Here is a 27,897-nt window from a genome sequence, read left to right as displayed (position 1 = left end):
CACTGCACCTGCTACAGACTTGTCCAGGTGCTCGTGAAAAGACAAAGTAGAAGGCAGAAGCCTGGTCAAGTCAAGAGCAAATCACTCGTTCACCAGTTGCCATTAGGCTCAGTCATCTGGGAGCTGGAGACAGATACAGCGAACTGTCCAAGGCCATCCCTACCTCCAGTGCGTCTGTAGAAGGTCAGGGAGACCCTGAGTCAAGGGTGTGGAGCAGTCGGGGGCTGCTGTCTTCCCAACCATCATGAAAAATGAATCCTTAGTCGAAACGAATCTGTTCTCACTGCTCCATCAGTAAGAGTGCTACCCCTTTAAAAGCAAAGAAAACCAAACCAAACCAAACAAAATAACACCCATTTGCTATTGGTTGGAGATCAGAGTTCAGGGAGTGTTTGCTTTTTCCTCTGCAGCAAGGTGCTCACCCCTGTTGTCTGTCCTCTCTCTTTCGCCTGTTCACCCTGAACTGCGCAGGAAATCCAAAGGAGGCGATCGCTGAGCAAAGACCAGAGCCAAGGACAGTGACCCAGGCCAGCTCGTTCCATCCTCCTGAGCCCCAAGGTCTGGGCCTCAGGTCTGGCTCCTACAGCCTCCCCAGAAATATCCACATTGGCAGAAACCAGAACCTCGGCGAAAGCACCAGCCAGACTAACAGCCACGCCCCCGGAGAACCTGCAGGGCTCCCAGCAGTTAAACAGCCAGGCAGCCGGCTGAACGGTGAGCCCAGGCCAGGCCCTGCCGGCCCCCGGGAGGCTGCCCCTGATTTGGACGTGGCGCCCATCCCCCCACCGGAAGCTTTCCGGGACGCGCAGCCAGAACAGCGTGAGGAGGACCACCTGCCCAAGAGGCCAGGAGAGCAGAGTCAAGCACCCCACGCCCGGAAGACGGAGGAGACTTCTTCAGAAGCCATGTCCCACAAAGCCAATGAGAGAGGCTCCGTGGGGCACCCCCAGCCCCTGGCATCAGCGAGCGATCCGGGCGCCCAGCCAGCTTCCCTGGCTGCCCCAAAGCCCCGGAAGCTGCCGCCTAACATCGTCTTGAAGAGCAGCCGGAGCAGTTTCCACAGCCAACCCCAGAACTGGCTGTCTCGCCACACCGAGGCTGCCTCGGGGGAGTCCGGCCTGGGCCCCTCTTCACTGCAGGAGCAGAGAAAAGCACGCAGAGAGGCGCTGGAGAAGCTGGGGCTGCCCCAGGACCAAGAGGCGCCCGGCCTCCACCTGAGCAAGCCCGCCAGCTCCTTCAGGCTCAGGGAGCCTCGTGCTCAGGGCCCTGCCCCAGGCGCAGCCCCGGGTCCTGCTCAGCCTGCGGCTCCAGTTCAGGTCTCAGCAGCTGCGGGGAAGGCTCCGGCTCCAGCTCCAGTTCCGGCTCTGTCTCGGGGACCTGTGCCAGCAAAGGCTCCGACTCCGGCTCCAGCTCAGGGGTCTTCTCCTAGCAAGGCTTGGACACCTGCCCAGGAAACCCCTCCAGGGAAGGTGGCAGCTGCCAAGTCCATGCCGATTCCTATCCCAAAGGCCTCGAGGGCAAACAGTCCTCTGACTCAGCCCAAGCCAGATTCAGGGCTAACTCTCCAGGACAGCAGCATCCCGGGGCTGAGACAGATGAACTTCAAGTCCAATACTCTGGAGCGCTCCGGGGTGGGGCTGAGCAGCTACCTGTCAGCTGAGAAAGACCCCAGCCCCCAAACCAGCACTTCTCTGGGAAAGGGCTCCTTGATGGACAAGATCTCACCCAGCGTCCTGCGCAATTCCCGGCCACGCCCCGCCTCCTTGGGCACCGGGAGGGACTTTGCAGGAATCCAGGTGGGCAAGCTGGCCGACCTGGAGCAGGAGCAGAGCGCGAGGCACCTCTCCTACCAAGGCCAGAGCCGGGACAAGCTTCCCCGGCCTCCGTGCATTAGCGTCAAGATCTCCCCAAAGGGCCTCCAGGATGAGCACAGAAGGGAGGCTTTGAAGAAGCTGGGACTGTTGAAGGAGTAGGTGCAGAAGCCAGGGCTGCCAGCCCTAGCCGTGCCCCTCTGCGCGAGAAGAGACTCCAGGCTCTCCTTCGGAGCCATGGACAGCTCACACACAGGCTTGGCCAGGCGTGGGCTCCTCCTCCGAGTGATGACGAGGGAGAGATTTGAGTCTGAGCATATGCTGCACTGGGGGTGCTTGTTCACTAAGTTCCTGTGCTCACGCACACACACTCACATTGTATGATAGGCTGTATATACCCCTGTAGCTATTTATACAGAGTTCTGCTCTCCTTGGAGATTTTCTGCGTTGGGTCAAGTTCAGCCCAGCCAGAACCAATGGAGGTGGGTGGCCAGAAGCAAAGTCAAGTGAGATTGTGGATATGCCAATGACTGCAAAAAACACTACATTTGGCAAGGCCAGGGGCCCATGAAATGTGGGCCTGAAGAACCCCTACAGCAAATGGAGACTGACTTTGCCTTGCCAGACCCTTTCTCGGCTCAGGCTCTCTGGACAAGGCCCGGTGCCAGGAGGAGCTGCTTTGTTATCTCTTCACCCACTGCCTTCTCGGGATCACCACTCCCAAGGATGAGGCGCACTGCTGTAACCAAGCCTCTTGGTTGACTGACAGCAGACAGCCCCTGTTGGTCTGAGAAGGCACGGTAAGTGCCGCACACACCGTGCCTCCCCCAGGGAGAGTCCCCGTCCTTGGGCTCCATACATTCCGCGATACCCTGTGCTGTGGTCCAAGACTCTCAAATCCCTGTTCTTCCTGCTCTCCTGCTCCCCAACTCCGGGGCTCTGTCAACACAGAACAGAGAGCCCCGCCCGGAGACTTTGTAAATACCTAAGATCTTGTCCGTGTGACTGCGGGTCGTTTTTAAATGTCCTCTACTCCAGTGGTGGGAAATCGGCCCAGGACCTTTGCCTGCTGTTCACCTGCTCTCAGAGCCGGGAGCTGTCTTGGAAAAGCTTCGCCATGGGGGAAGAGAAGTGGCTCATCCACAGTCACTCTGACACTTAGTCCCGGAGCTGAGACTGCACGCTGGGGCTGCTGACTCCCGTCCCGTGGACACTCGGGGTGCTGCCACCCCTTAACCAGTGCTCTCGGACATCTGCACAGCCCCCGAAGGGTTGCTTCTCACCATCAAAGACTCAAACCTGAGTTCCTGCAAGATCCTAAACTCCCTTCTGAAGGACCGGAGATTAAATGCTGTTCAGGGTAATATTTCACACTGCTTGTTCATTTTGTCCTTGGATAGCAGCTATAGAGTAACTCGTTCATGGCCGGAGCACCCCTCCCTACAAATTCCTGACCAAGTCGTACGACATGGGCACTGCCCGAGGAGGGTGCTTTGGGTGGCGTGGGCCTGTGAAGACAAGCGTGGGGTTAGATGTGGCTAGACATGACTCCCACGTCTGTGGGAAGTGAACCTTACTCACGGCCAGGACCTGCAGGAGTCCAGGAGACCCGATGCGAGGGGCAGATAAGGGGGATGTTGTTACAAAGTGCCTTTTAGTGCTGCTGGCCTTACAGAATCACCGCCAAAGCCTCTGAGAAGGATGAGAAGGTTAAGGTAAGGCCAAGGAATGGTCCCACCCTGGTGTGGAATGTGGGGTGTGGGTGTGGCAGTTTCTGTGTACACCCGTCGCGCACACACTCACACCCACAAGCCAGGTGCCTCGTTCCTGGTCCTGGCTGAAGACCTGGTAGGTCCCAGCTGCTGGGGACTCCCACAGCTGACCATCTTACATACCCACCCCCCAAAAAAAAGGAGAAGGCCACCTTCTGAAGTCCTGGTGTGACAGGCTGAATTCAGTTGAGCTGTGTCCCATGGGGATTTTAAGTCACATTGCTTTATTTCCTAGTCACTAACTGCCCTGGTTAGTAGGGAACCAAGAGCTATAAAGTGAGCGCTGGTGGGAATCTGGGGCTGCCACCAACACAAAGCTGACCGCCATGGGCTGCTCAGGAATTAAGTCCCGCTCCAGACAAGACAGCCTGGTCCACAAGCCCGCACCTGTCCGCTGTGCATCCTTACCCACTGGTGTCCGCACGTCTCCGATTTTCCCTTCCCTGGTCATCTGAAGAAGCCAGGCCCCCCCGCCACCAGGCCCTAGGATTCAAGAATAGAGAAAAATAAATCCAGGGGCTGGCGCTGTGGCTCACTTGGCTAATCCTCCACCTGCAGCACCGGCATCCCATATGGGCTCCGGGTTCTAGTTCTGGTTGCTCCTCTTCCGGTCCAGCTCTCTGCTGTGGCCCGGGAGGGCAGTGAAGGATGGCCCAAGTGTTTGGGCCCTGCACCCGCATGGGAGATCAGGGAGAAGCACCTGGCTCCTGGCTTTGGATCAGCGAGCGCCTCTCTCTCTCTCTCTCTCTCTCTCTCTCACTGTCTATAACTCTACATGTCAAATTTTAAAAAATTAAAAAAAATAAATCCAAAGGTAATCATCCTCACTGGAGAGGGGCGGGGGGGCCCAGCGTGGACACCACGTCCGATGAGCCAGGATTATTTCTGTTTCTACGCACATAGCATCATATCCATAGAGGATTGTGCCTCATTCAGATGGACCTGATGGAGCAGGAGGGCCGTCAGAGTCTCTCTTATCCCCTCCCAAAGCATTTTGGGAGGACATGTGTAAAGGCGATTCATCTGGTTTCAAAAACCAAAGCAACAGCTCTACAGTTCTAGTTGCCCTGGAATCTCTGGTGTACCCTGCCAGTGACTTGCTGCTTGGAGCACACACCACCCACTAAATGCAGGAGCTGGCCCCTCTCCGGGCTGGCACGCTGGAGTCTGGCACTCAACACGCGTGAATGGCTACTCCTCTGAGTCACCTCCCACCCATGTGCCACCCTGAGAATCCTGCCCTGTGATTACACAGAGACTTCTCACACAGAATCAGGGTGGGCCCTCTCACCTCTGTGTGTCCCCTTGCACACTGGGAAGTGTGATCTGGCAGAGGCCACCCTGTAGCATGGGGGTGGGTAAGTGCTCAAACCTTGGCGTTTGTTTTCTGGAAGGAAGGGCAGGTGAAAGGCTGGGGAGCAGGAAGCTGTAGCTGCTCTGGGCATCACCTGGAGGCGAAGCCTGAGGCATCTACAGGTGTGTGGGTGTGGGAGACGACCCCTGCCCTCCTCTGACCTCCGACTGTCTGTGTGGCTGGAGAAGGTTCATACTGTCATCTCATGGACCGGAGGAGGTTGGGACCAAGGGGATGAGCAGGAACAGCCGTGTCTGTCTCAGCCTGGGAGGAATGCAGATACCTCCGTGTGAGTGAGTCTGAGCACATACATCTGGGTTCAAGTTCAACCTCTGTCACTGATCAATCAGGCACCATCTGAACCTTGGTGTTCTCACGTGCAAAATGCAAATAATCCCATCCATTCATGACAGTTGGGATGAGTAAGTGATAGGAACTATGCCAGTCTCAGTGCTTGGCACAGTGCAGCTACTGGATAAATGGTGGAATTCTGTTTCAGGTCCTCCAGGAGCTCACCCGGCTCAGTTCTGAGAGGAAATAGACAAGGCCTTGCTGCAGGTCCAAGTCCAAAGTCACAGCTAGGCTTTGCCACACCCAGGTGACTCAGCTTCACTCAGGCCATGATTCCTAGAATTTCAAAAAAAAAAAAAAAAAAAAAAAAAAAGGCATCACCATGCTGCTTGTGTCTTGGTGTGAACTGAACCAGCTCTTTCCGGCTTCTGTGTAGTCAGATCCAGCCTCCTCTGCTGTCAGCCTCTCGCTGCCCACAGTCACACAGTTTACTTCTTGCTTCCTATGACTCCCTTCCGCCGTGTGCTTTAGGGAGTGTATGCTGTTCTGTAGTTATCTACTTTCCGCTTGGAGGGAAAAAGCAAATTATTGTAGCAAGAGGAAGCCCTGGCTATAATCAGGAAGCTATAGAAACTAGAGGGAACACTTTTTTTTTTTTTTTAGATAAAAGGTAGGTATCTTTCTGAAATGAGTCAGTCATTAGTTATCAGGAGGCAGGAGGTAGATTGGATGAGCTCTCCCAAGGCCTTCTGATAGATGGACCCTGTGAATTGCAGGGGTCACCATAGCCATCATAGTACCAACAACTCGTGACACACGGGTGAGATCAAAACAGATGGCATTCAATCCCAGGATGTCATCTCTCTCACTGATTACCTAGCTGAATCATCCCGCACCGCCTGCGGTGAGTCCCGAGTGCTGAACGGTGTGACACAGGGTGGCATCGTGGCAGAGTTCTGGACCAAGTGCACTCCAGCAGTCACTTCATGTCACTCACAAGCTGGGGCCTGGGACCCGGCTGTCCCCCAGATGTATGAGCCTGACACAAATGTTTCTGTAAGTCCAAACAAGTGAATTAAGAAAACCAACATCCTGGGGCCAGCGCTGGGTGTAGCCAGTTAAGCCACCGTCTGCAATGCCAGCATCCCCTATGAGCACTGGTTTGAGTCCCAGCTGCTCGATTTCCGATCCAGCTCCCTGCCGTTGCACCTGGGAAAGCAGCAGAGGACGGGCCAAGCGCTTGAGCCCCTGCCATTCACATGGAAGACCCAGATGAAACTCCTGGCTCCTGGGTTCAGCCTGGCCCAGGCCTGGCTGGGGTGGTCATTTGAAGAGTAAACAAACAGATGGGCAATCTCTTTCTTCTTCTCCCCTACCCACCTCTGTAGCTCTGCCTTTCAAAGAAATAAATCTTTCTTTTTTTAAAAATCAACACCGTGACAAAAAGTATCCCAGTATAGTCTAAGGTAAACTATACCCCTTAGGACCTAAGAACTTTAAGAAAATGTTTGGGTTTTCTAACTCAGCTTACCATCTAAAGAGAAAATATGCTCATAGGTGGAGATATCCAAAGATGATAGGTAGGTAGATAGATAATACAGAAAGATTGACATCTCAAACAATCCTGTGGTCTCAATAAAGGTAGAATTACCTTTGTTTTATAAATGAAGAAAGCAAGTGTCAAAGAGTTTCTGGAGCTGTAAGAAATAGAACAGAAGAGTCAGGCTCTTGGATCAGGGAGCTCATTTTTTCACTCACTCATTTCAAAACCAGGGTCCTGAGTTCTAGCTGTCTGTACAATATTGAGAAAACACAAACAAACAAGGCTGCTCCAGATCGGAGAGGAGCCCCCAGTCTAGCATGAGGAAGAGACAATGAAATGTGACTACAACAAAGACAGGAAGGATACAGAACCCTAGAGTATGGAGCTGTAAGGGAGGAAGTGGGACAACTGGGAGAAAAGGTGTTCCAGATGGAGGAGGAAACAGGATGTGCCAAGAAACTGTGGAAGAGTAGGTTATATTTGGAGAACCGTCTGGGACAGGCAGTGCCAAAGGATGAGCCAGAGACACCCACAGTTGGGATTGCTGGAGGGCTTGGGTGCCATGCAAAGAAGTCTCAGCTTTATCCTGTTGGCCATGGAGAGCAAAGAGGAGTCTAAAGTAGTGACGCGGCGTCATCAAATTCGCGTTTTACAGACGCTCTGGCCTTATGACAGTGATAATGAAGCCAGGAAAACAGCTCCAAGTAACAGAATCCCCAGCGGCTCCCATGAAAGAAGGGGGCACGTGTTTCTTCCATATGAGAAATCGGAGGCTGGGTGGCTCTCGGCACTGCTCAGGGCTGGCAGCAATGGACTTCTCTGTCTTTCCCTCAGTGATTGCCAGGTGGTGCCCCTGGTTATGGGGTTGATATTCAGAGGATGAAGATGGGAAAGAAAAAGTGGCAGCAGCTGTTATCTGTTCCTTTTAATCAGAGAGCAAAATCTTTCCCAGAAACTCTTCAACAGACTCTTTTAGGTCTCATTGGCCGGGACTATGTCACAGGCCATCTCCAACTAAAGGGACTTTCCTATCCTCTCTACTAAAAGCCAGCCTGGGAGAAGGAGTATGTTTGAGTATTCCACTCACTGATCCACAATGTACCCAATAGTCCAAGTATCTGAGTGAGAGTTTAGATAAATAAGTGATGACTGGGCATTGGAATCAATTCTAAAAATGTTTACAAAGCTGACCAGCACCTAGCGACTTAACAGATACAAAGAATAAAGGAGAAAGAGGAGTTCAAATGATGCCCCATTGCTGGCCTGAACCAGTGGATGAATTCACAGAGGTGCTATAGGAGTAGGACCAAGGGGAAGGGAAGATTCCAATTTGGACATAATGAATTTGGGGTTGCAGTGGGACTTCTAGGCTGACATGGCCCCAGAGAGATAGACGGTGGGGCTGCAGCTCAGGAGGGAGGCGTAACTGGAACCACCAAATACAGATGACAATGGACCTTGAGCACGGCGGAGGTTGTCGAGGAAGGTTCAGTAGAATGAGAAGAGCAGGTGTCCTGGGTGGATCTCTGGGCACACTGACACCTGAAGGGAGGAGGAAAGTGAGGACCATGCAGTTTCCATTTGATCCTTGCTGGGTCTAGTACTATCACACTAATGGCTACCAAACCAAACCAACCAAGCCAAACCCTTCTTAACCCCACATCCTCTAAGGCAGGGTTGTCCAACAGATGTTTCTACAGTGATAAAGATGTGCTATATCTATTCTGCCTGGTTGATTAGCCACTTGTCACACAAGACTATTAAACCCTTGAAGTGTGGCAAGCATGACAGAGGAACTAAGTTTTTAAATTTTCTTTCATTTTAATTCATTTAAACTTAAATTTCTGAGTAATGGCTATGGTATTGGATGGCACTGCCTTACAGTCCAGACCCTCTCTGCTGCCCCTCTGGAAATATTCTTTAAAATAGTCCCGAACTCTCCTTTCTAATCTTGACCTCACTCTTCCTCCTCCTTCAGATGGCTTCTGTCCCCAGCCTGCTCTCAACACTGCACTTGTTGAAGTCACCAATGGCGCCATGTTGGCTGACCCAATAGCGCTCCTGACTCTCATCAGTTGATCTCTGGGCAGCATTTGGCACAGCTGGCAGCTCCCTTCTTTCCTGGGAGTTCTGTGCTCCTGCTCGGTCTCCTTGGCCACCTTGTCCTCCTGCACCCCAAGGTTCTGTCCAGCTCTGCCTTCTCAGAGCTGTCCACAAGTTCTCCTGCATCAGCTTTGCCCCAGAAGAGACTCCGCACTGGCCGTTTCTTCTGCTGAATTCTCGTCCTCTCATCTTTGCATAGTTTGTTCCTTTCTGTCTTCAAGTCTCGGGTTAAGTTCACATGTTTAGGGAGAGCTTTGCTGAACGCTCATTCCAAAGGTGACGCCCCACCTTTTCTTCGATGGTGCCACTTTAGTTCTCTGTGTAGCACTCACCGCCACCTAATCTTCTCTTATTTAGTGGTTTGTTGGTTTATTTGATTTGCTTCCTGTTCTTTCAACCAAAAGGTAAACTCCATGAAAGCAAGGACTTTGTCCATCTTGTAGAAGAATTCTTGGCACACAGAAAGCACTCAGTAAATATTGATTTAGTGAATATAAGAAAAGCGTCCTGCGAAACACAGGAGAGAGAGACGGATCTTGAGAAAGCTAACGGGGAGGGGGCTCCTCACACGAGATGTGGTCGGCAGCAGGAAATGCCCCCAGCCCATCGAACACGACGAACGCCACACCATTCCCACAGGATTTAGAAATGAAGAGCCTACTCACAGTTGCAGCAAAACGATTGCAGTGGAGCGCTGAGTGTGGGAGCCTAACTTTAGCAGCCCATGCAGATCATGGAAGTGGAGACAGTGCACCGAAGTTGAAGCTTAGTGACGAAGAGGGGGATAAAGCTTGGGAAACTGACAAAACGTCATCAACGGTCCAGGAGGGCACTTTTTCTCATTTGCTTTATTTAAAAAAATTAAAAGATTTTATTTATTTATTTATTTGAGGCAGAGAAGGAGACAGAGGGAGAGAGTTCACTGGTTCACTCTCCGAATACCCACAATGGCCAAGGCTGGGCCAACCCGAAACCAAGCGTGGGCACTCAATCCGTGTCTCCCCTGTAGGTGGCAGGAATGCAGCTATCTGAGCCATCACTGCTATGTCCCGTGGTCCGCATCAGGAGGAAGCTGGTCGAACTTTGACATACTCTGATGTGGGATGCGGAAGTCTTAGCTACTAGGCTAAATGCTCATCCCACAACGTTTTTTGTGAGGGAAATGAGAGAGGGAGCGAGTTCCCTTGTGATGGGTTTTATTTTCCCTTTTAATTTGGAGTCAATGTGACCCATTGAGAGCGAGGAAGTGGGGCTGTAGTACGGAGCATGACAAGGAGGAGAAGGTACAGAGAGCCATTGTGGGAGATGAAGTTAATTTAGCATGATGATGACAGAAGAGAACGTGTGGCGGCACGCAAGGCCCCAGTGAGGCCAGGCATCATCTGTGTGTCCTCTAGAAAAGACCAGGTGCAGGGAAAGAAGGGGACCCAGTCAGGGATGAGAGAACACAGGGTTGTCTCCACCCCAGTCCTGGGACGGAGGCCCTCACTCACCATCCCACAGGGACCACCTAAAACATCCCCCGCAGAGGACAAGGGTTCCGACCACTTGCCCCGTGTTCTACATGATTAACCTAAACGCACAGCTCTTGCTGCCATGTTGCCGGCTCCCAGCACCCGAAATCACCCCTTCAGCATCCCTCTGGTATCCGCAGAGCCCTCAGTGCCGGATGGATGCCCAAAAGGAGACGCCGCACAGAGGAGCAATACTACACTGATGGGGCAGAAAAGGTCTGGGGTGAGGACAGCGTTCATGCTGCCTCCCAGGGTCAGCCCAGCCCCACGATGTAGGGCGCTGGGAGGTCTGAGCACTGCGTCTCAATTACGGCAAGAGGCAGAAGGAGTGCCCATGAGATGCCGGGGACACGGTGGGGTTTTGCGTCTAGTAGAATACGTGGCTATGGAGGGGGGATCTGAGTGGGGTGCTGGCATGGAGGGCCTCTATTTGGGCCCAGGCGGAGGTCTTTCCTTCATGGATTCTTCCCCTCCGAGTGATCACTTCTCACCAATGGGAGCCGGGGCATGCACCAGCGGGAAGCTGGAATTGCAAGCGGAACCAGATCGCCGACCCAGGCGCTCCCTAGGATGCAAGCCCCGCAGTGGGCAGTCTAACCACTGCACCACAAGCCCACCCCAAGAACAGAAGAGGGGAAACTGTGTTCTAGATCAGCAGCCATAGTTTGGGCAGTGTGGGTTTTACCAAGAGAGGTGGAGAGGGATAGTTGGGGGCCAAAATCTGGTAGGCGGAGCATGGAAAAGTCTCAGCGTTTCTGAGTGGCTCCCTGTGGGAGCATGCGAATGGGCCCCCGGCTCTGCCCCTTCGGCGGCAGCAGCAGCCTCTTGCATGCTCCAGGGCTGCCCCGTGCCCAGGCTCCTCTCCAGATGCAGGGAATTAGGATGCAGCCAGGTCAGAGGGAGCAGTGAGACTGGAGGCCCAGGGAGGAGAGAAGGAAGTGGAGGAACCAGCTGGACAAGGAGGCGGGATTCTTGTCATTCCCTTGCCTGGCCCAGGGAGCAAGCCAGTCTGGGGGCAAGTGAGGTGAGGGTGGATGGGATTGGGAGGGGCCTCCTTGGAAGGCTGGGCTCTCAGCCCTCCCCGAGCCGGAAGGGGGTGCCGCTTTGTCTCCCTAGGCTTCTAGCACATTCCGAAGAAGGCAGGGGGCTTCCTGGGCCCTGATGTGTGCAAGGAGGGGTGTAGTGCGTTTCTTGTAGGAGGATGGATGTAAGGGGAGAAGAGAGGCAGGGGAGGTGGTGGACCCAGCCGGGTGTCAGCAGCCATCAGGAGACAGGCCCGTCCCCTTGGAAGGAGAGAGCCTTGTGTTGCCTGGGACAGGAGCAGCCTCACTGGAAGCCAAGAGAGCCCAAGGGTCCTCGGTGACCACTCAGCCTGAAGTCAAGCCCAGCTCCCACCCTCTGGGCTGCTCCAGACTTCATAGGTTATCTCCATCCACTTTTCCAGATAAGCGAACCAACATTGACGTAAGTTACACAATGTGACAGATAAACAGTGCTAAGGTGGGACATTTAGTACCAGTGGGACACAGAGTAAAAACTGATTTGTAGGCACTGGGCAACCGTGAAACACTGGAGGGAGACCCAGAATGGGTAGGGAAAGACAGACCACAGGCCAGCAAGGGAGCAGCAGTCCCAGCTCCGTGCCAAGCTTAGCCACACCTCTGCTGGTGTGCTGTGAGCACCACCGTCACCCCCGGCCTGGTCCCAACCCACTGCCCTCCAGGGGCTCATGCCAGGTGTAGATTCCACCTGTGCCCTTTTTGGTTCGGCTGAGCCAAAGCTGAAACAGTTTCCAGAAGTTTTTGTAGGCCTTTATATGGAAGGCAAAGCCCACAAGCAAGAAAAGGAAGAGGAGCCATGAAGTGGGGGAGTCTGGGGCACAGACCCTCCATTGAGTGTAGCTGTTGGTAGAGCCGGCCGGCAGGCCTGCAGGTGCCACTGCTATGGCTGTGGCTCAGGGGACTTGGGGAGCTGGGTTCACTACCCTCTGCTCCCCAAGCTTCTAGCACCATGTCTGGCACCTTGTGGGAGTTTAGTAAGTGTGTGTTGAGTGAATACATGGGTGAATTCCTGGCGTGTAAGGGCAAGGAGTGGCTTTACTCCCAAGCCACTTGTCTGAACACCTGGTCGTCCCTGGGAGAACCAGCTCTTCTCTCCCAACCCCCATCCTCAGGGGGCAGAGAAAGTACCAAAGTGACCATCACAGCCGGGCTACAATGCTGGGAAGGAGTCAAGGGCTTTGGATCCTTTCCCTAGGGTGAGTTTCATTTTCAATAAAATGAGAAGCGCTCCTCTTGGAGACAGGGCCATGGCCCTTTGCCCTTCCTGACAGCCTGACTTTCTGAGGGTGCTACTGCTCCCCTCAGCTTGCCATCAGCCCTCGGTGTGACCCCTCTCTGCCTCCTCTGCTCCCCTGAAGCCTAGGCCTCCCCACACTGGCCTCTCTGGCCTTCGTCTGCAGAGGGACTCATGGCAACTCTGAAGTGCCCAGAGCCAAGCAGATGTGCAGCAGAAGACAGTGTGAGAGTCCCCAGCTGACCTGGGTGCACAGACACAGGTCCCCAAGACACCTGGAGCACTGTAGCCTTAGGCTACTGGGAGCATAGAACCAGAGATGACTGATTGATTGATTTGAAAGGCTGAGTTACAGAGAGAGAGAGAGAGATGGAGAGACAGAAAGAGAGATCTTCCATCCATTAGAAGATCCTTCCACTGGAAGCTTCCTCCGGGTCCCCTACGTGGGTGCAGGGGTCCAAGCACTTGGACCAGCTTCCACTGCTTTCCCAGGCCATTAGTAGGGAGCCTGCTTGGAAGTGGAGGAGCCAGGACTCCAACAGGAGGCCATATGGGATGCCAGTTCTACAGACAATGGCTTAAACCCTTGCACTGGCCCCAGCCCAACATTTTGTAACCAATTTGTTTTGTGACCACCGCACACAGACTGAAACAATGTAATGGGACTTTCACTTTTCTTTAAAGGCTTTGGCACAAATAAATGAAAATAGGAGGGAAGTTCAAAAAAGTTCGTGGAAAAATGAGGTTAAAAGATACGTTTATTTGTGTTCAAAAACTTTTCAAATCCATGCATATGGGGGGGTCTTCAAAAATTTATGGGAAAAGTATGCTATGAAAAACTGCTGCATGGATTTCACATTTTTGTACCAAAATGGACTTTTAATTCCACCCCTCCACAAATTTGGTGAAGGACCCTCCTCCCTGTCCTCACAATGCATTCTCAAGTCACGGAGGCAGCCGGCTTGTCGCAGATGCTCGTCTGCCACAGCACAGGAGATGCGTCGCTTCTGGAAGCTGGCCAGCGAGGAAGCCTGATAGGCAGGTCCGTGCCTCTCCCTTCTTTCCACCACTGAATGTGATGATCCACACGTCCAGTTTACAGCACAGGTGTGCCACAGATGGCGAACTGATGGGGAGGGAGATGGGCTGAGGGAAATGGGGGCAGCACTTGATGTGGCTCGCTACTTGGCTATAGGTAACTCGCTTTTTCTCAAACACACACTGGGTGTGTCTGACTGCCTCTTACGATAATCAGCGGAGGCAAAGCCAAAGGCAAAGCATTCAGAGTTGCAGCAAGAATTGCTCGGCACACTGGGACTCAATAACTGAACAAGGAATTGCTCAGAAGTGGTCAAGGCCAGGGAGAGGGGGAGAGGTGCAGCTCACACCAGTGTCCATCCAGTGCCGGTGAGGCCATGGCTCCCTGCCCTGGGCTGGCCAGATCATCACCATCCCTCTCCAATACCAGCAGCCATCCCTTCCACCAGAATCTTCTGGAAAATAAAGCAGAGTCAACCATCTCGTTTGGGTGTCAAAACATGGGCGATGAGGAAGGTGCAATTTAAGGTTTTATTTTACAGAACAAGGAAGCTGTGGCTCCAAGAGGTTGACTGATCTCAAGTCCCAAAGTGGTGTTTCCAGGGCCAGAACTCAGCTCTCCAAACCCATGGCTGTGCCGTCTCCTCGGCTCTCAGTGCAGCTCCTGGGACCACCCTGGAGCCGGCTCTCCACGTGGCTGCCCCGGACACTTGTCCAGACCTGAGCTTCACTGCTCCCCACCTCGGTGCTGCAGTGGGCAGCGCAGGGCCCAGCTCAGCATACCTGCCATCAAGCCGGGTCGCAGAGAATCACCACCTCTGACTCCACTGCCGCCGCAACACCTACCTGGGCTCTGTGTCATGTGTACCTTACAATACAGAGGAAAGGTTGCTGGGTCTGGACAACACAGCCAGGCGTGAGTTCTGGTTTCTTCGGGAAGAAGCCATGGATGAGTTGCTTCAGCTCTTTGCACTTCAGCTTCTTTTTATTTATTTATTTATTTTTATTTTTATTTAGTTTTTGACAGGCAGAGTGGACAGTGAGAGAGAGAGACAGAGAGAAAGGTCTTCCTTTTTTTGGTTCACCCTCCAGTGGCCGCCGCTGCTGGCGCGCTGATCCAATGGCAGGAGCCAGGTGCTTCTCCTGGTCTCCCATGGGGTGCAGGGCCCAGGTACTTGGGCCATCCTCCACTGCACTCCTGGGCCACAGCAGAGAGCTGGCCTGGAAGAGGGGCAACTGGGACAGAATCCAGTGCCCCGACTGGGACTAGAACCCGGTGTGCCAGCGCCGCAAGGCGGAGGATTAGCCTAGTGAGCCGCGGCGCCGGCCTCCAGCTTCTTTATGTGCAAGAACAGCGATACTGGTTCACACCTTTCAGTGCTGTTGAGAAGGTTCCATGAGATTTCAAGAAGGGCCTGATGGGTGCCCTACAAATGCTGTAGTGCTCTCTCTCTCTCTCTCTCTCCATCTTTCCTCTTCCTCCAGTCTGCCCCACCCACCTTCCCTTCTTCTCTCCTCTCCCCTGCAGTTCATCCTCCAACACTCCCAGATGATCTCCCCCAGACTCCGTTCGCACCCTGCTGCTCCCTTGATCTCCAGGTCCATTCGCTTCTCTGTCTGGCTTCCAGAGCCCTCAGCTCCTGCACCTGCTCTCGTCTGCAGGCTTCTCCTCCTCCTGCATGGCCTGGTGGTGGGCGGCCCTGGGCGCGGCCCTTGTGTCTGCTGTCTCGCTCTCTCGGTGTGTCCTTTCCTGCTCTGCCCCTCTGGTGGCTTCCCTACCTGCTCCCTGCGTCTCCCCTCCTTGCATTTCCAATTCCATCTCCTGTCTGCATCAGTGCCCATTCCACTTACTGTCTGCATTATGAAGTCAGAAGCAGCTCTGTCTTCAGGTCATTTCTCGTGTGTCTTTCTTTTTCCTAAGAACTGTACTGCCTGTTTCTGCAAGGCAGACCAAGGGCTCTTCCTGAGACTAGAACCAGGCCTGGGTCCACAGCCAGGGTCCAGCCCTTACTGACTCTGAAACCTGAGACATCTTGTGCTTCTGGTCTGTAAAAGGAAACATTTACCGTCTTCATCAGAAGTTTGTTGTGTTATTGCATTTGTCCATTGAACAGCTATTTATGGAGCACCCACTACACGCCAGGCTTGTGCTTTCTGACACACGTGGATTTATCTAAACCTTGTCATGTCAACTTGATTGGTTTAGCCCTGGAACTCCAAACTTTTTTATGAAGTTTTTGGAGATCCCATGCACCAATTAAGAGTTTGTATGAAGGGACACACAGAGTAGGTGCCCAGCAAGTTTTTGCTAAATCTGAGTATTAGGGCCTCGACAGATATTTATGAATCTAAGGGACTCACTCATTCACAGTACTGAATGTACTGTAGTGGGCAGAGCTGAAGTGTGTTTGTCCCCAGGGATTACTTAGTCCAGCAAAGGATGAGACAGCCACTCCATGGACACACTGGTTGTTCATCACACTTGTGCTGGGTGCAATGAAGGGGACGGACGGGCACCCTGAGGGCACAGAGGGGACCTAACGTGGGGGGGGCAGGGTCGGGGTGATTTGCTGAAGGAGATCTGAGCTCACACCTGATGGATCTGAATAACGAGTAGGCATAGAGAGCAGAGAGGGCTTGGCGGGGGCCGATGGGAATTCCAAGCAGTGGACACAGCAGGAGCAAATGTCCCAAGGCGAGAAAACAGGAACTTGAGCTTCGCTGGGCAAGCAGTGAGGACAGGGGGCTGGAGAGGCTCAAGGTGGGCTGCACCATGGCACGCAGAACCTTGCCGGCCAGGCTGAGGAATTTGAATTCTAGGCACAGTGTGGGGCAAAGGTGGGTGGTTCTGGGGTCTTAGGCCAGGGAAGTGACGCGACGCTACCTGTGGTTTTGAAAGCTCCCACTGCCTGCTGTAGAAGAAAGGGTGGATGAGCAAGGGTGGATTCAGGAGGGGAACAGAACGGAGTTACAGAGAACTAATGCTTGATGCTGTCCCAGCGAAGGGCCCGAGGCGTCTGGGGCCTGAAGCCGACTTCCAGGACCAGCTCAGAGCCACTGAAGCAGCCTCCCGGCCTGAGCACCCTCGGCCGACCCACTGTCTCCTGCTCTTCCTTCTCAGTGGGATAGCTTGCTTGGGGGTGCGGACAGGAAAAACCCCACAACCTCCCCCTTGCTCTCAGATGCCAGCTAAGCCGCAAACTGGTTTGAACTTGTCTGTTCAGCACTGGCTCCAAGGCAAAGACCCGCCTGGCCAGGCTGGCTCGGAGTGGCCTCTCCGCATTCTTGGGCCCACACTCACCCTGGGGAGGCCAGGCGGAGACGGGGCCCTCCTCCACCCCTTCCTGCCCAGGTGGCTGGCAGCAGGTCAGCCTCTGCTTACGTAACCGGGGCCCAGGGCATTGCTGCATTCGCTCGGTTGGACTGGGTGGCTCCCAGAGGTGGGGCTCATAGGTAGGCTGTGGGTTCCAGATGTGGAAATGGGACTCTGTTTCCAGTTCCTCTAGTTCTACCCACGAAGACCCAGTGGTTGCAGCTTCCCACACATTCAGGATCGAACAGAGCCCCCCAGTGCTCAGTGCTCAATGCTCTTCCCTTCCTGCGGGAGGCACCACAGGAGACTGGTTCAGACTCCTGCTTGGTCACCAGCGCAAGCCACACAGCTTCCCAACTGAAATGGGGAACGACCACCCCTGCTGGGTGCAGCTGCCAAGGAAGAAAGGAGACCAAGGTGGAGGCTTGTAGGAAAGTTAAAAATGCAGTACCTTGGGGCTGGCATTGCGGTGCAGCAGGTTAAGCCACCACCTGCAATGCCAGCATCCCGTATGGGCACTGGCTTGTGTCCCGGCTGCTCCACTTCCCATCCAGCTCCCTGCTAGTGCACCTGGGAAAGCAATGAATGATGGCCCAAGTGCTTGGGCCCCTGCACCCACGTGGGAGACCCGGAAGAAGCTCCTGGCTCCTGGCTTTGGCCTGGTCCAGCCCTGATCATTGTGGTCATTTGAGGAGTGAACCAACAGATAGAAGATTTGTTCTCTCTCCCTGCCCCCCCACCCCCCGCTTCTCTCTATGTAATTCTGTCTTTCAAGTAAATAAATAAATAAAACCTATTGAATGGAAGATTCATCACACTATCCGTGATAATGCTACCCATAAAAGCCTGTGTTCACTTGGACTCATCACTGGCTGTCAGAGCACTGAGACTCCTTTAGCTACAGCCCAGAAAACAGTGCTCCCACAGGCTGGGCTGAGATTTCCACCCTCAGTCTTCCCTCCGGTCCCCAATCCTGATGTAGTCCAGGCTGCGATGGAGGATCAAGCCTTCGCAGAGTTATACTGCACCAGGCTAGGGACACGACACCACCCTCTCTCTCCGCGAAGACGCACATATCCTGAAGGTCTGTTGACTAAAGCAGCAGACACTTCCTTGGGGGTGGGTGGAAGTAGTCACCAGCCCGGCACAGGCCATGGAGAAGACTCCGTGCCCAGAGACAGGCAAAAGGATGGTGGGAAGGTCAACGAGAGGACAAAATGCAAAGCAGCGCTTGCACCTTCCAGGGTCCAACCTCCTTTCTCCCCAGGGACTCCTCTTCCCCGTAAGGCTTCCATTGGGGTTTTCCATATCTGTTGGAGTCAGGCGTCTGAACTAAGGACACGCATACTTACATTAAAGCCCAACCAACCGGGACCAAGGGCGCTGACCTGTGGTGCACCAGCACCACGTTCACTGACTTGGTGCAGGGCGGGAGAACGCAGAAGCATGCTCCCCGAGAGGTTACAGAAATCCGAGGTGGGAAGACTCCCTTTGTTCAAACAGGCACCAGAGCCAGTGGAGGATCAAGCCGTTTATTACACCAGCGGGCTCAGCTGGAATCATTTCCTGAGAACTGAGCGACAATCCCAAGTTTCTTACACTATTTATAGGTTCATCAGCATCAGACCTTAGCTGGTACAGTACTGTGGGTTTAAATTGCAGTCTATGTGACTTAGGACCACATTTCCAATGGTCGGTGGGCCTGGTATGTTTGTAGGAGAGATACCAAGGGAAGATTTATTAGGACAGATTTATGACTGGAGTTTACAGAAGCAGAACTTAGGACTTCTTCCCTCCCTAGACGAGATCAGAGCTGCTTCACTAGTGAATTGTGAGCAGCCACTTTTCAAGGTCCGTGTTGGGAGGAGGGGTCTGCTTCTCTTTCTTTGTCTCTGGTTGTGGCCGTATTTCCTCTACAGAGAGGTAGGAGAGGAAGGGGCTGGGTTCCTGTTGTGGGGCGCTCAGGAGAGCCGTAGGGAAGTGGGGACCCGCTGTGGGGCTCGCTGCCTCTGACACAGGATTAGGCTGTGCGGACATCACCCAGGGTTGGACGCTGTCAGGTTGCAGTTTGATTGTCCCCAATAATGAGACCCATGTGAGCTAAGTGACTCTGGGAGCATCCTTGGTGACAGCTGTCATTCACAGAGCCTGTCTGACACTTCCTGGCTGCTGCGGGGTTGGGGGAGGAGCAAGGCTCCCATTAACTTCCCAGCTGGTTCCACCTGTGTCTGTCCTCCAAGCTCCGCCGACGGCACGGCTGCTCTTTAGTTTTTCATTCTAGCTGATTCTCGCTCTTGGTTTGGAACAGATTTTGCACTCTTTCACCTACCGCCACTGGTCACAGGCCCTTAGGATTGGATGGTTGTCCTGCATATGTCACATAAAGCTTAGGGACATGGCTCCTGGATCCGGACTGACAGCACTCACATCCTGGTCCAGCACTTGCTTATCCCTGAAAGCTCAGAAGAGCTATTCACCGTGTCTGGCCCTCAGTCTTCTCATCTGTACAATAGGAAAAGGGAGAAGCTCTTGATGAGCAAAGCACTACGCGGAGTTCTTAGGACAGTGCTGAACTCTTAGTGTTCAACAAGCATTCGTACTTTTTATCACAATTTTAAACGTAACCTGACTCCCGATGACAAATGACAAACTGCCTCTGTACATTTCTCCTCTCCCTTCAAGGAGCCCTTTAAATACTAACAAAGGATTAAAAGGTGTCAGCTCTGAGCAACAGAGGGTAGGAGATGCCTTCAGATACTCAAAAGGGAACAGGGGGCAGCACTAATGATGCAAGAACTGGAGACCTGGGCCGGCGCGTGGGGCTGAGCAGGGGGCGCCACCATTTTCCGTGGGACCTCGGGGATGTGGCCCCGGCAATGCCTGGGAGCAATGAGGATCCCAATGCGACATGGACTTGAAAACAGGGATTCGCTCAACTGCTGCACCCAGAGTAGCACCTGCTTCCCACAGCTCCTTGTTCAAAATGCATGGGACCACGTGCCAGCCTCCCCAGGCTATGAAACAGAAACCAGAAACAAAGACCCCCCCCCCAAACACACACTTCCGCAAAACAGTCAAGGACTGACTCCCTGAGAAACTGAGCGATCCCAGAGAACAGGCCTTCCTAAAATGGCCTTGGGTGTCTCCCAGTGTAACTGCTGGTTCTCCCCGAGGGTTTTCCTTGAAGTGTTCCCTGACTGTAAGAAAGGCCATGAGCTTTAGTCAAAGGAATGAATCTCTAAGATTCACCCCATTAGCCCGAAGCAGAGCACATACGTGTAACTGGAGCTCCCAGTCTGATGTTTTAACCTATGGATAGACAACCAGGATCACCAGATATCTTAAAATCCTTCCTCAGGGAGAGAGAGGGAGAAAATTGTAAATAAATGCATAATTTAGGTATGAACGGGGAATTTTTAAAGTACTAAGTAAAGTTAGTCAATAAATCTCAGGGATTATTGTATCCATTAAGAATAGGGCAGGAACTAAACATCAGGAGTTGGAATACACTGAAAGGTTTCTCTAATGATAATGAAGAGTTGAGCTGCGACAGCGCCCAAGCCAGGAGAGAGCAGTAGAGGGGCGGCCAGACAGGAAGCAGCCACCAGCACTGGGGGAATCAAGAGGGGGTGGGGGGATGACTGCTGAAGCAGAGATCAGGACACCCGAAGGAAAGGGAATTAGAAAGAGAGGCCCTGGGGCCGGTTGCTCTGATCCAGCTCCCTGCTAATGTGCCTGAAAAAGCAGCAGAGAATGGTTCAAGTGCTTGGGCCCCTGCACCCACATGGGAGACCCGGAAGAAGCTCCTGGCTGTTAGCTTCCATCTGGCCCAGCCCTGACCTTTGCGTCTATTTAGGGAGTGACCTGGAAGATGGAGGATCAATCTCTCTCTCCCTCTCTCTCTCTCCCTCTCTCTCTGCCTCTGCCTCTCCTTCTCTATAATTCTGCCTTCCAAACAAATAAATAAATCTTTTTTTAAAGATGGGGGGGCTCAATTCTTATTTATTTATTTGAGAGGCAGAGTTACAGACACAGGGGGAGATCTTGCATCTGCTGGTTCACCCCTCCCCAAATGGCCTCAACAGCCAGAGTTGGGCTGATCTGAAGTCAGGAGCTTCTTCTGAGTCTCCTGCTCAGGGGTCTCCAGCTGCAGGGGCCCAAGCACCTGGAACATCCTTCTCTGCCTTCTCAGGTGCTCTAGCAGGGAGCTGGATCGGAAGTGGAGCAGCTGGGATTCCAACTGGTGCCCATACAGCCACAGGTGGGGCTTAACTTACTACGCCACAGTACCAGCCCCCAGGGGGAACTCGATTTTAGAAGTTAGGAAACATATGCACAAATGAATATGTGTGGATCCAGATAGACAGAGGACAGAGATGAAACTCACTTTGATGGATAATTCGCACAGTAAAGTCAGACGGTGAACCCCCGTGTACCCCCTGACCAAGCTTGAACGAGAGCAAGTTGCCAGTTTCCCCGACAGCTGTGGGATTCCCCCCCCCCCGCCGCAGGGGGCCTCACTGGTCACATCTCACTCCTCCCAAGGGACTCACTATCCCAAATGCTCTGTTTAGTTTTCCTTTGGTTTTCTTGATATGCATCCACTTCCAAGGGTATGCAAAAAGTTTATGGAAAATGCATATTATGAAAAAAAAGAGTTACTCGTTTATTTGAAAGGCAGAGTTACAGAGAAAGACAGGCGAGAGACACAGAGATATATTCCATGCACTGGTTCACTCCCCAAATGACCAACATGACCAGGGCTGGGCCAGGCTGAAGCCAGGAGCCAGGAGCTTCTTCCAGGCCTCCCACGAGATTGCAGGGGCCCAAAGACTTGGGCCATCCCCTGCTGCTTTCTCAGGCCACAGCAAAGAGCTGGATCGGAAGTGGAGCAGCTGGGACTCAACCAACACCCACATGGGCTGCCAGCACTACAGGTGGCAGCTTAACTCGCTACACCACAGTGCCGGCCCCAATTTATCATTTTTTAAAAATTGTTTATTTATTTGAAAGGCAGAGTGACAGAGACAGGGAGAGAGAGAGAGAGAAAGAGAAAGAGAGAGAGTTCTTCTATCTGTTGCTTCACTCCCCAAATGGCCACAGTAGTCAGGTCTGGGTCAGGCTGAAGTCAGGAGCCAGGAACCCCATCCTGATCTCTCCCATGGGTGGCAGTGACCCAACTATTGGAGCCATCACCACTGCCACGCAGGGGCTGTGTTAACCAGAGGCTGGGATTAGCATCAGGGGATGGAAGACCTCTCTCTCTCTCTCTCTCTCTCCCCGTCTCCCTTTGCCTCTGCCTCTCCCTCTCTGCAACTCTTTCAAATAAATAAATAAAGCTTTTTAAAAAGTTTTTAATGTTCCATCATGATTTGTGGTGGTAGCACTGTAGATATTTTTAATAGGTTTCCTTGATCAAGTAAAGGAAATGAATTTTTATGTCTAGTTTACTAAAATGTTGTTTTTTATTAACAATGAATAAATGCTGATGTCATCTGATGCTTTTTTTAGACTCAACAAGATGATCATCTCTTCAGATCTCTTGAGGGTACACATTATGTTAATATGTTTCCCAATATAGCTTCCTGAAATAAACCCATATACTATTTTTTTTAAAATAGCCATATTATGCTTGAAACATTTTATTTAATTTTTTCACCTGTATTAATGAGACTTACCTGTCATTTTTCCTTTCTGTATTGTCTTCACACAGTTTGGGGATCCAGGTTCCATTGGTCTCATGAAACTAATTTGGGAATATTGTCTTCCAGAGAGTCTGATTAAGTTTGGGCTGTCTGCCTGTTTCCTGAATGCATGGGAGAGCTCACTTGTAGCATTGTTGGGGTCAGAGTTTTCTTTATGACCCAGTTTCTGTCAGTAGAACCATTCGGGCCTCTATATTGTGTAGGGAACTGTCACGAGTTTCCCCCGGGAGTGTGCTCATTTCAAACCCAAGAACCCAACTTCCAGGGCGTCGGGTTAGTCCTGACATGTCGTGCTGTTTTGTGATCTTGCAATCAGCTCCCTTTTCACTCCTCACAATGTTGGAAGGATCTGGTCAAAGCTTTGTAGTGATGTTGGCTTTCCTGGGTCTATTTTATGTTTTCAATGTCATCAGTGTTGCTCTTTTCTTACATTTTCATCCTCCTCCCTCCCTCCCTCGGATTTCTTCGGTGGTTCCTTCTCCAACGTCTCTATCTGGATTTTTAGTCAAACTGAATCCTCTTCTAATGCAAGCAACTGAAGCTTACCCATTCCCCCTCGAATTTCCACTTCACTTTTGAAATTTAGTATTTTTATTATTAAATTTAAATACTTTTCTTCTCCACATTGTGAATTTCTATTTTAACCTCTGAGATATTTAAAGGTCTCTTAAAATCTCCAACAGCAGGTATGTTCTTGTTGTTGACTTTGAAATATAATTCTTTTGTGATGAGGTAGTATGGCCTGTTTGATGCTGATTCTTTGAAAACTGATTTATGGAGGTTACTTCTTTAAAAGAGTGTGTTTTCTTTAGTTCATTGTAGTTTTTAACATACTTCTATTAGAGCAATCTTGTTAGTTGTACAGTGATAGTTTTAGAGAGAGGGTTTTAAAAGAGAGAGAGAGATGGTTTAAAGAGTGCAAAAACTGGAGAAGTTTACCTATCAAACTTCCTTTAGCTGGTCAGTTATTAACAGTGTGCACCAGCTGATAAGAGAAAGAGGAAAACATGGGACCCAGGAAACAGTGGCTGTCACCCAGGGAAACAGCGACACCCACATGACAGCTGCGCAGTAGGTCTCATGAGCCCACCACCCCCGCCAGGGCAGGGAGTTCAGGGCTCCAGGGAGAGAATGCTCAGCAAAAGGAGGACTCAAGGACCCAACAGCACCCTGGAGACTTTGGGGAAACGCGATCCAGGTCAGACTCCTGCCCTCTCAAGTGTCATGCATTGGAAGTGGGGGCTGTGAGTTTATCACCTCACCCAGAGCACGTGGCCCCAGACTGCCTGCGTTGGTCCCCATGGAGCAGAGACTGGAGGGACTGCAGGGAGCTAACTTAGCAGCCACTCATAGGTTGCCTTCTAAGAAGAGCAGGGGTCACAGAGACGGGCTCTGGCCTCACTTCAGCAAGAGTGGTCTCCAGAGTTAGCCCCCCCCCCCAGGAATTCACGGGAGGAGCCATGGAGGCAATGGGAGAAAATGATCGCATTTCTTTTGTTCCTTTTGTATGTGTGTATTTTAATGCACACACTAAATTAATAAGGTAGGAAGTGTGTGTGTGTGTGTGTGTGTGTGTGTGTAGGCACACACATGGGGTGCACGCATTCTCAGATTAGCTGGTGACGTGCATAATCATAAATACTTGGAGAGTCCCGATGAACATTAACTACACAGGGGAGAGACACTCAGGTACCCTCCCAAAGTCACACCGAAAACTAATGACGGCAACAATTGTTGCACAGTGATTGGTTGCTAAGGGCTGTGCAGGATGGAATGTTCTCATTCATTCATTCCTTCATTCATTGTTTTTGTTAATCCTCAAGACCATCTTTCAAGATGAATAGCATTTTTCCCATTGAGTAAGTGAGACAACGCAGGTTCAGAGAAGTTAGGCAACTTGCTTCAAGTCCTGTAACAAGGCAGAGCTGGCATTGCAACCCAAAGAGTCAGGCTCCAGTGCATGCGTTTTTCCCTTAGCTGGATGTTCCTTTACGAGCCCCCATGTTGCCTTCTGTTTTGGGCTGAATTGTGCACCCCTGAAGGTCACATATTGAAATCCTAACCCTCGTGCCTTGAGCAGGAGTGGGTCTCTGCAGACGCAGTTGTCGTTAAGATGAGGCCATGCTGGAGTGGGGAGGGCCCTCTGCTGACACAGCCCCAACCCGTGACCCCTGAAAAGAGCTCCTGGTGAGGAGACAGATGTGCACACAGGCAAAGACTGGTGCTAAGCTGCCACGCGCCGACTGACGACAGAAGCTCCAAGAAAAGCCCAGAGCAGAGCCCTCCGCAGCAGCTTCAGAGGGGTGGGGGTGCTGACACCCGGACTGGGGACTTCTAGACTTTCCCATTGTGAGTCCACGCATTCCCGCAACCTTACCGAACTAATTCTCCAGTTACTAACTTGCTTGTAGATTAGATTACCCTGGATGATTGGAGCAGGAAGTGGAATTTAACTTCTCATCAGTGTAGGTTTAAATGCAAGTGACTCATTGGCCAATACTTTCAACATACCCCGAGTGTATTCCTAATTCTTCCCAACGACTCACACAACAAAGGTTAGTCTTACCGAGATGAAGGAAATAATTGGAGGTGAATTAACTTATTCACCAAATTATAAAACAAATTACAAACAGTGTCAGCTAAGCACCATTTGTCCGGAATCCTGCGACTTGGGACACCGCCTACTCCGTGTTAGGAAATCTGACTCCTGCAGCCTAACAGCGCCCCCTACAGGCGGCAAGGATGATGGCTGGCCTGGAGGCAAGAGTTCTGGACCCCTGCTCCAGGCAGAGCAGGGTAGTATTAACACTGAGCTTGGCTTAAACGCGGTGGATGACAGTATTTTGTCTCTACTTTGTCCCCAGACCTCATCAAGACGACAAAGAGTTTATATATTTTTTTAAAAATCCACAAGATCGCAGGAAAAGGAGAAGACAGCAGATGAGGGATGTGGGAGATGGCGGAGAGCTGAAAAGCAAGCGGTGGGGGCAGCTGGGTCAACGGGACAGAGAACAGGGGAGCCCAAGCCTGCAGAGAAGGCGGGCCTGGGAGAAGCCAGCTTTGGGCTGCAGGGGCCAAGAGAGGCGCAGGAATCAGAGGAATGTGACCCTCCGTGGGTGGGGGCGAGGTGCAGACGAAGAATGGGACCATTGACTGCAAGGCTGTGCAGTGAAAAGACTCCCTTCCATCCCAGGAGGGGGAGGAAACAGCTTTCTACGGAGGGGATTTATGACGGAAAAATTCAAGACCGAGACACATCGGCCACCGCGAGAACTGGGGGTGAACGGGCAGCCTACACTGAGGAGCGAGTCCACTGCGAGAACTGGGTGCAATCAATGTTTCTGTGCCTCCGTGTTAACACTCACGTGTGCACACATGCAGGGACCACCAGACATTGCAGGAAAGCTTCCAAAAGGAGAGTTGGTGAGCAAAGTAAAGCAAATAGGACGAGGGAAACATGGAGGAAATGGACACCACACAGGGATTAGAAGAATGAATCCTGTATGAATAATTTTTTAATCTACAATTAATATCCTTGGAAGGCATCAGTATCATGAGTCAAGAATGGCATATTGTGTGTTTTAAAAGGAAAAATTAGAAAACAAGAGAAAATCCTTGTAATTACAATAGGATAGCAGGGGTATGAATTATACATTTTATCACACACAATAGAATAATATGAGAAAATACTGTTTTAGGGAAATCACCTTTGTCCCTGGCCCTCCTGTCCTCTCTTCCATCTCACTAGGACCCTGGAGACATTAGGGCCCCCTGGATGAGCCAGGGTAATCTTCACATCACAAGATCCTTACCTTGGTCACTTCTGCTAAGTCCCATTCGCCAGTTAAGGGGAGATGTTCACAGGTCCTGGGGGGGAGGATGTGAACATGCCTGGGCCCTGGAGGGCAGGGGCGGGGTGGGATTATTCTGCCTATGTCAGAGGTTCTTTTCCATGGGGTTTTCAATGGCTTCAACTTGTTTCTCCTCCAGGTGAGGCCACTCCACCCCTGGTCCACAGGACCACCCATTGCCTGGGCGGAGTCTGAGGTGCAGACCAACCTCAGGGCGGTAACTCTCCCGGGTTAGATCCAGAGCAGCCAGCCAGCCTGCCTCGCCTCTGCCCCGACTTCATGGGTGGGAGTCAGATGTCGCCCCCATGCAGGGAACACACACAGTCCAGGCGCTCACCCGAAGCCCATCTCAGCAGAGCTAACAGGGAGCGAGCACCACCGGCCTCCTGCCCTGGGGTAGCGGGGGCCGGGCCAGCCCAGTGCTCTGCCTCCCCCACCCCATCTCCACCCCCCACCCCCTCTCTCACACCCTCAGCAGGAGAAGCCCCTCAGTGCGCAGATCCGCCTCTCAGGTCACTGTGGGATCACTGCTCTCTCGCGTCGTGGTGATCCGGCTGACCTGGCTAACCGAATCTGGTGTTACCGGAAACAGGGCGGGGAAACCCAAAAGGGCGAGCAACAGAGGAACACGTCCACACGACCAGTGGTCCCTGGAAGTCACTCCTCACGGAGGACATCCGGACGTCTTTCAACGAGAAGAGGCCGTCGTCACCGCCAAGACCGGAGGTCCCCCACTCTGAGACGGCCTGAGGGGACTGTCCATCTGGGGTGGCAACTTTTCCAGGTGCATTCGGCAAAATCGTTGGAAGGTGTGCAAAGGCGAATGAATGAGAATATCCACTGAGACGTTATTTATGTTATGGAAATAGAATGTCCTGTTGGCCGTGGACCAATAAAGGGACAGGTTAAATACACACAGTCTCTCTATGGATATAATGCTTTGTAAGTATCTGAGGTGAGGTTAAGGAGGATTAATAATATCAACAAATAAGTCTTGATATGTTAGCAAATGAAACTGTGTATTTACAGGTCGGCCTAACTTTGTGGGAAAATATTTATGAGAGATATTAAAATTGAATATATTGGGGCCAGCGCTGTGTTGTAGCAGATGAAGCCGTCACTTGCAGTGCCAGTATCTCATATGGGCACTGGTTTGAGTCCCAGCTGCTCCACTTCTGATCCAGCTCTCTGCTGTGGCCTGGGAAAGCAGTGGAAGATGGCCCAAGTCCTTGAACCCCTGTACCCATGTGGGAGACTGAAAGAAGCTCCTGGCTCCTGGCTTCAGATCCATGTAGCTTCGGCCGTTG

The 27,897-nt window shown here is 52.1% G+C and overlaps 1 protein-coding gene across 1 annotated transcript in view; it reads left to right on the top strand.

The window, feature by feature from the left end:
• C13H1orf116 (chromosome 13 C1orf116 homolog) overlaps positions 1 to 27,502 on the top strand; it is a 36,023-nt gene extending 8,521 nt beyond the window's left edge. Inside the window, exon 4 of the mRNA XM_051821289.3 lies at positions 472 to 27,502. Within this exon, the coding sequence (XP_051677249.3) occupies positions 472 to 1,973 (1,502 nt within the window). The 3' untranslated portion in view covers positions 1,974 to 27,502. The remainder of the gene's footprint in view (positions 1 to 471) is intronic.
• Positions 27,503 to 27,897: the final 395 nt, after the last annotated feature.

The sequence above is a fragment of the Oryctolagus cuniculus genome, chromosome 13 (assembly GCF_051225735.1).
Source record: "Oryctolagus cuniculus isolate XC-2025 breed Fujian yellow rabbit chromosome 13, ASM5122573v1, whole genome shotgun sequence".
Lineage (NCBI taxonomy): Eukaryota > Metazoa > Chordata > Mammalia > Lagomorpha > Leporidae > Oryctolagus > Oryctolagus cuniculus.
Note: the sequence above shows the minus strand (reverse complement) of the source record. Positions and strands in the feature narration are given on the sequence as shown.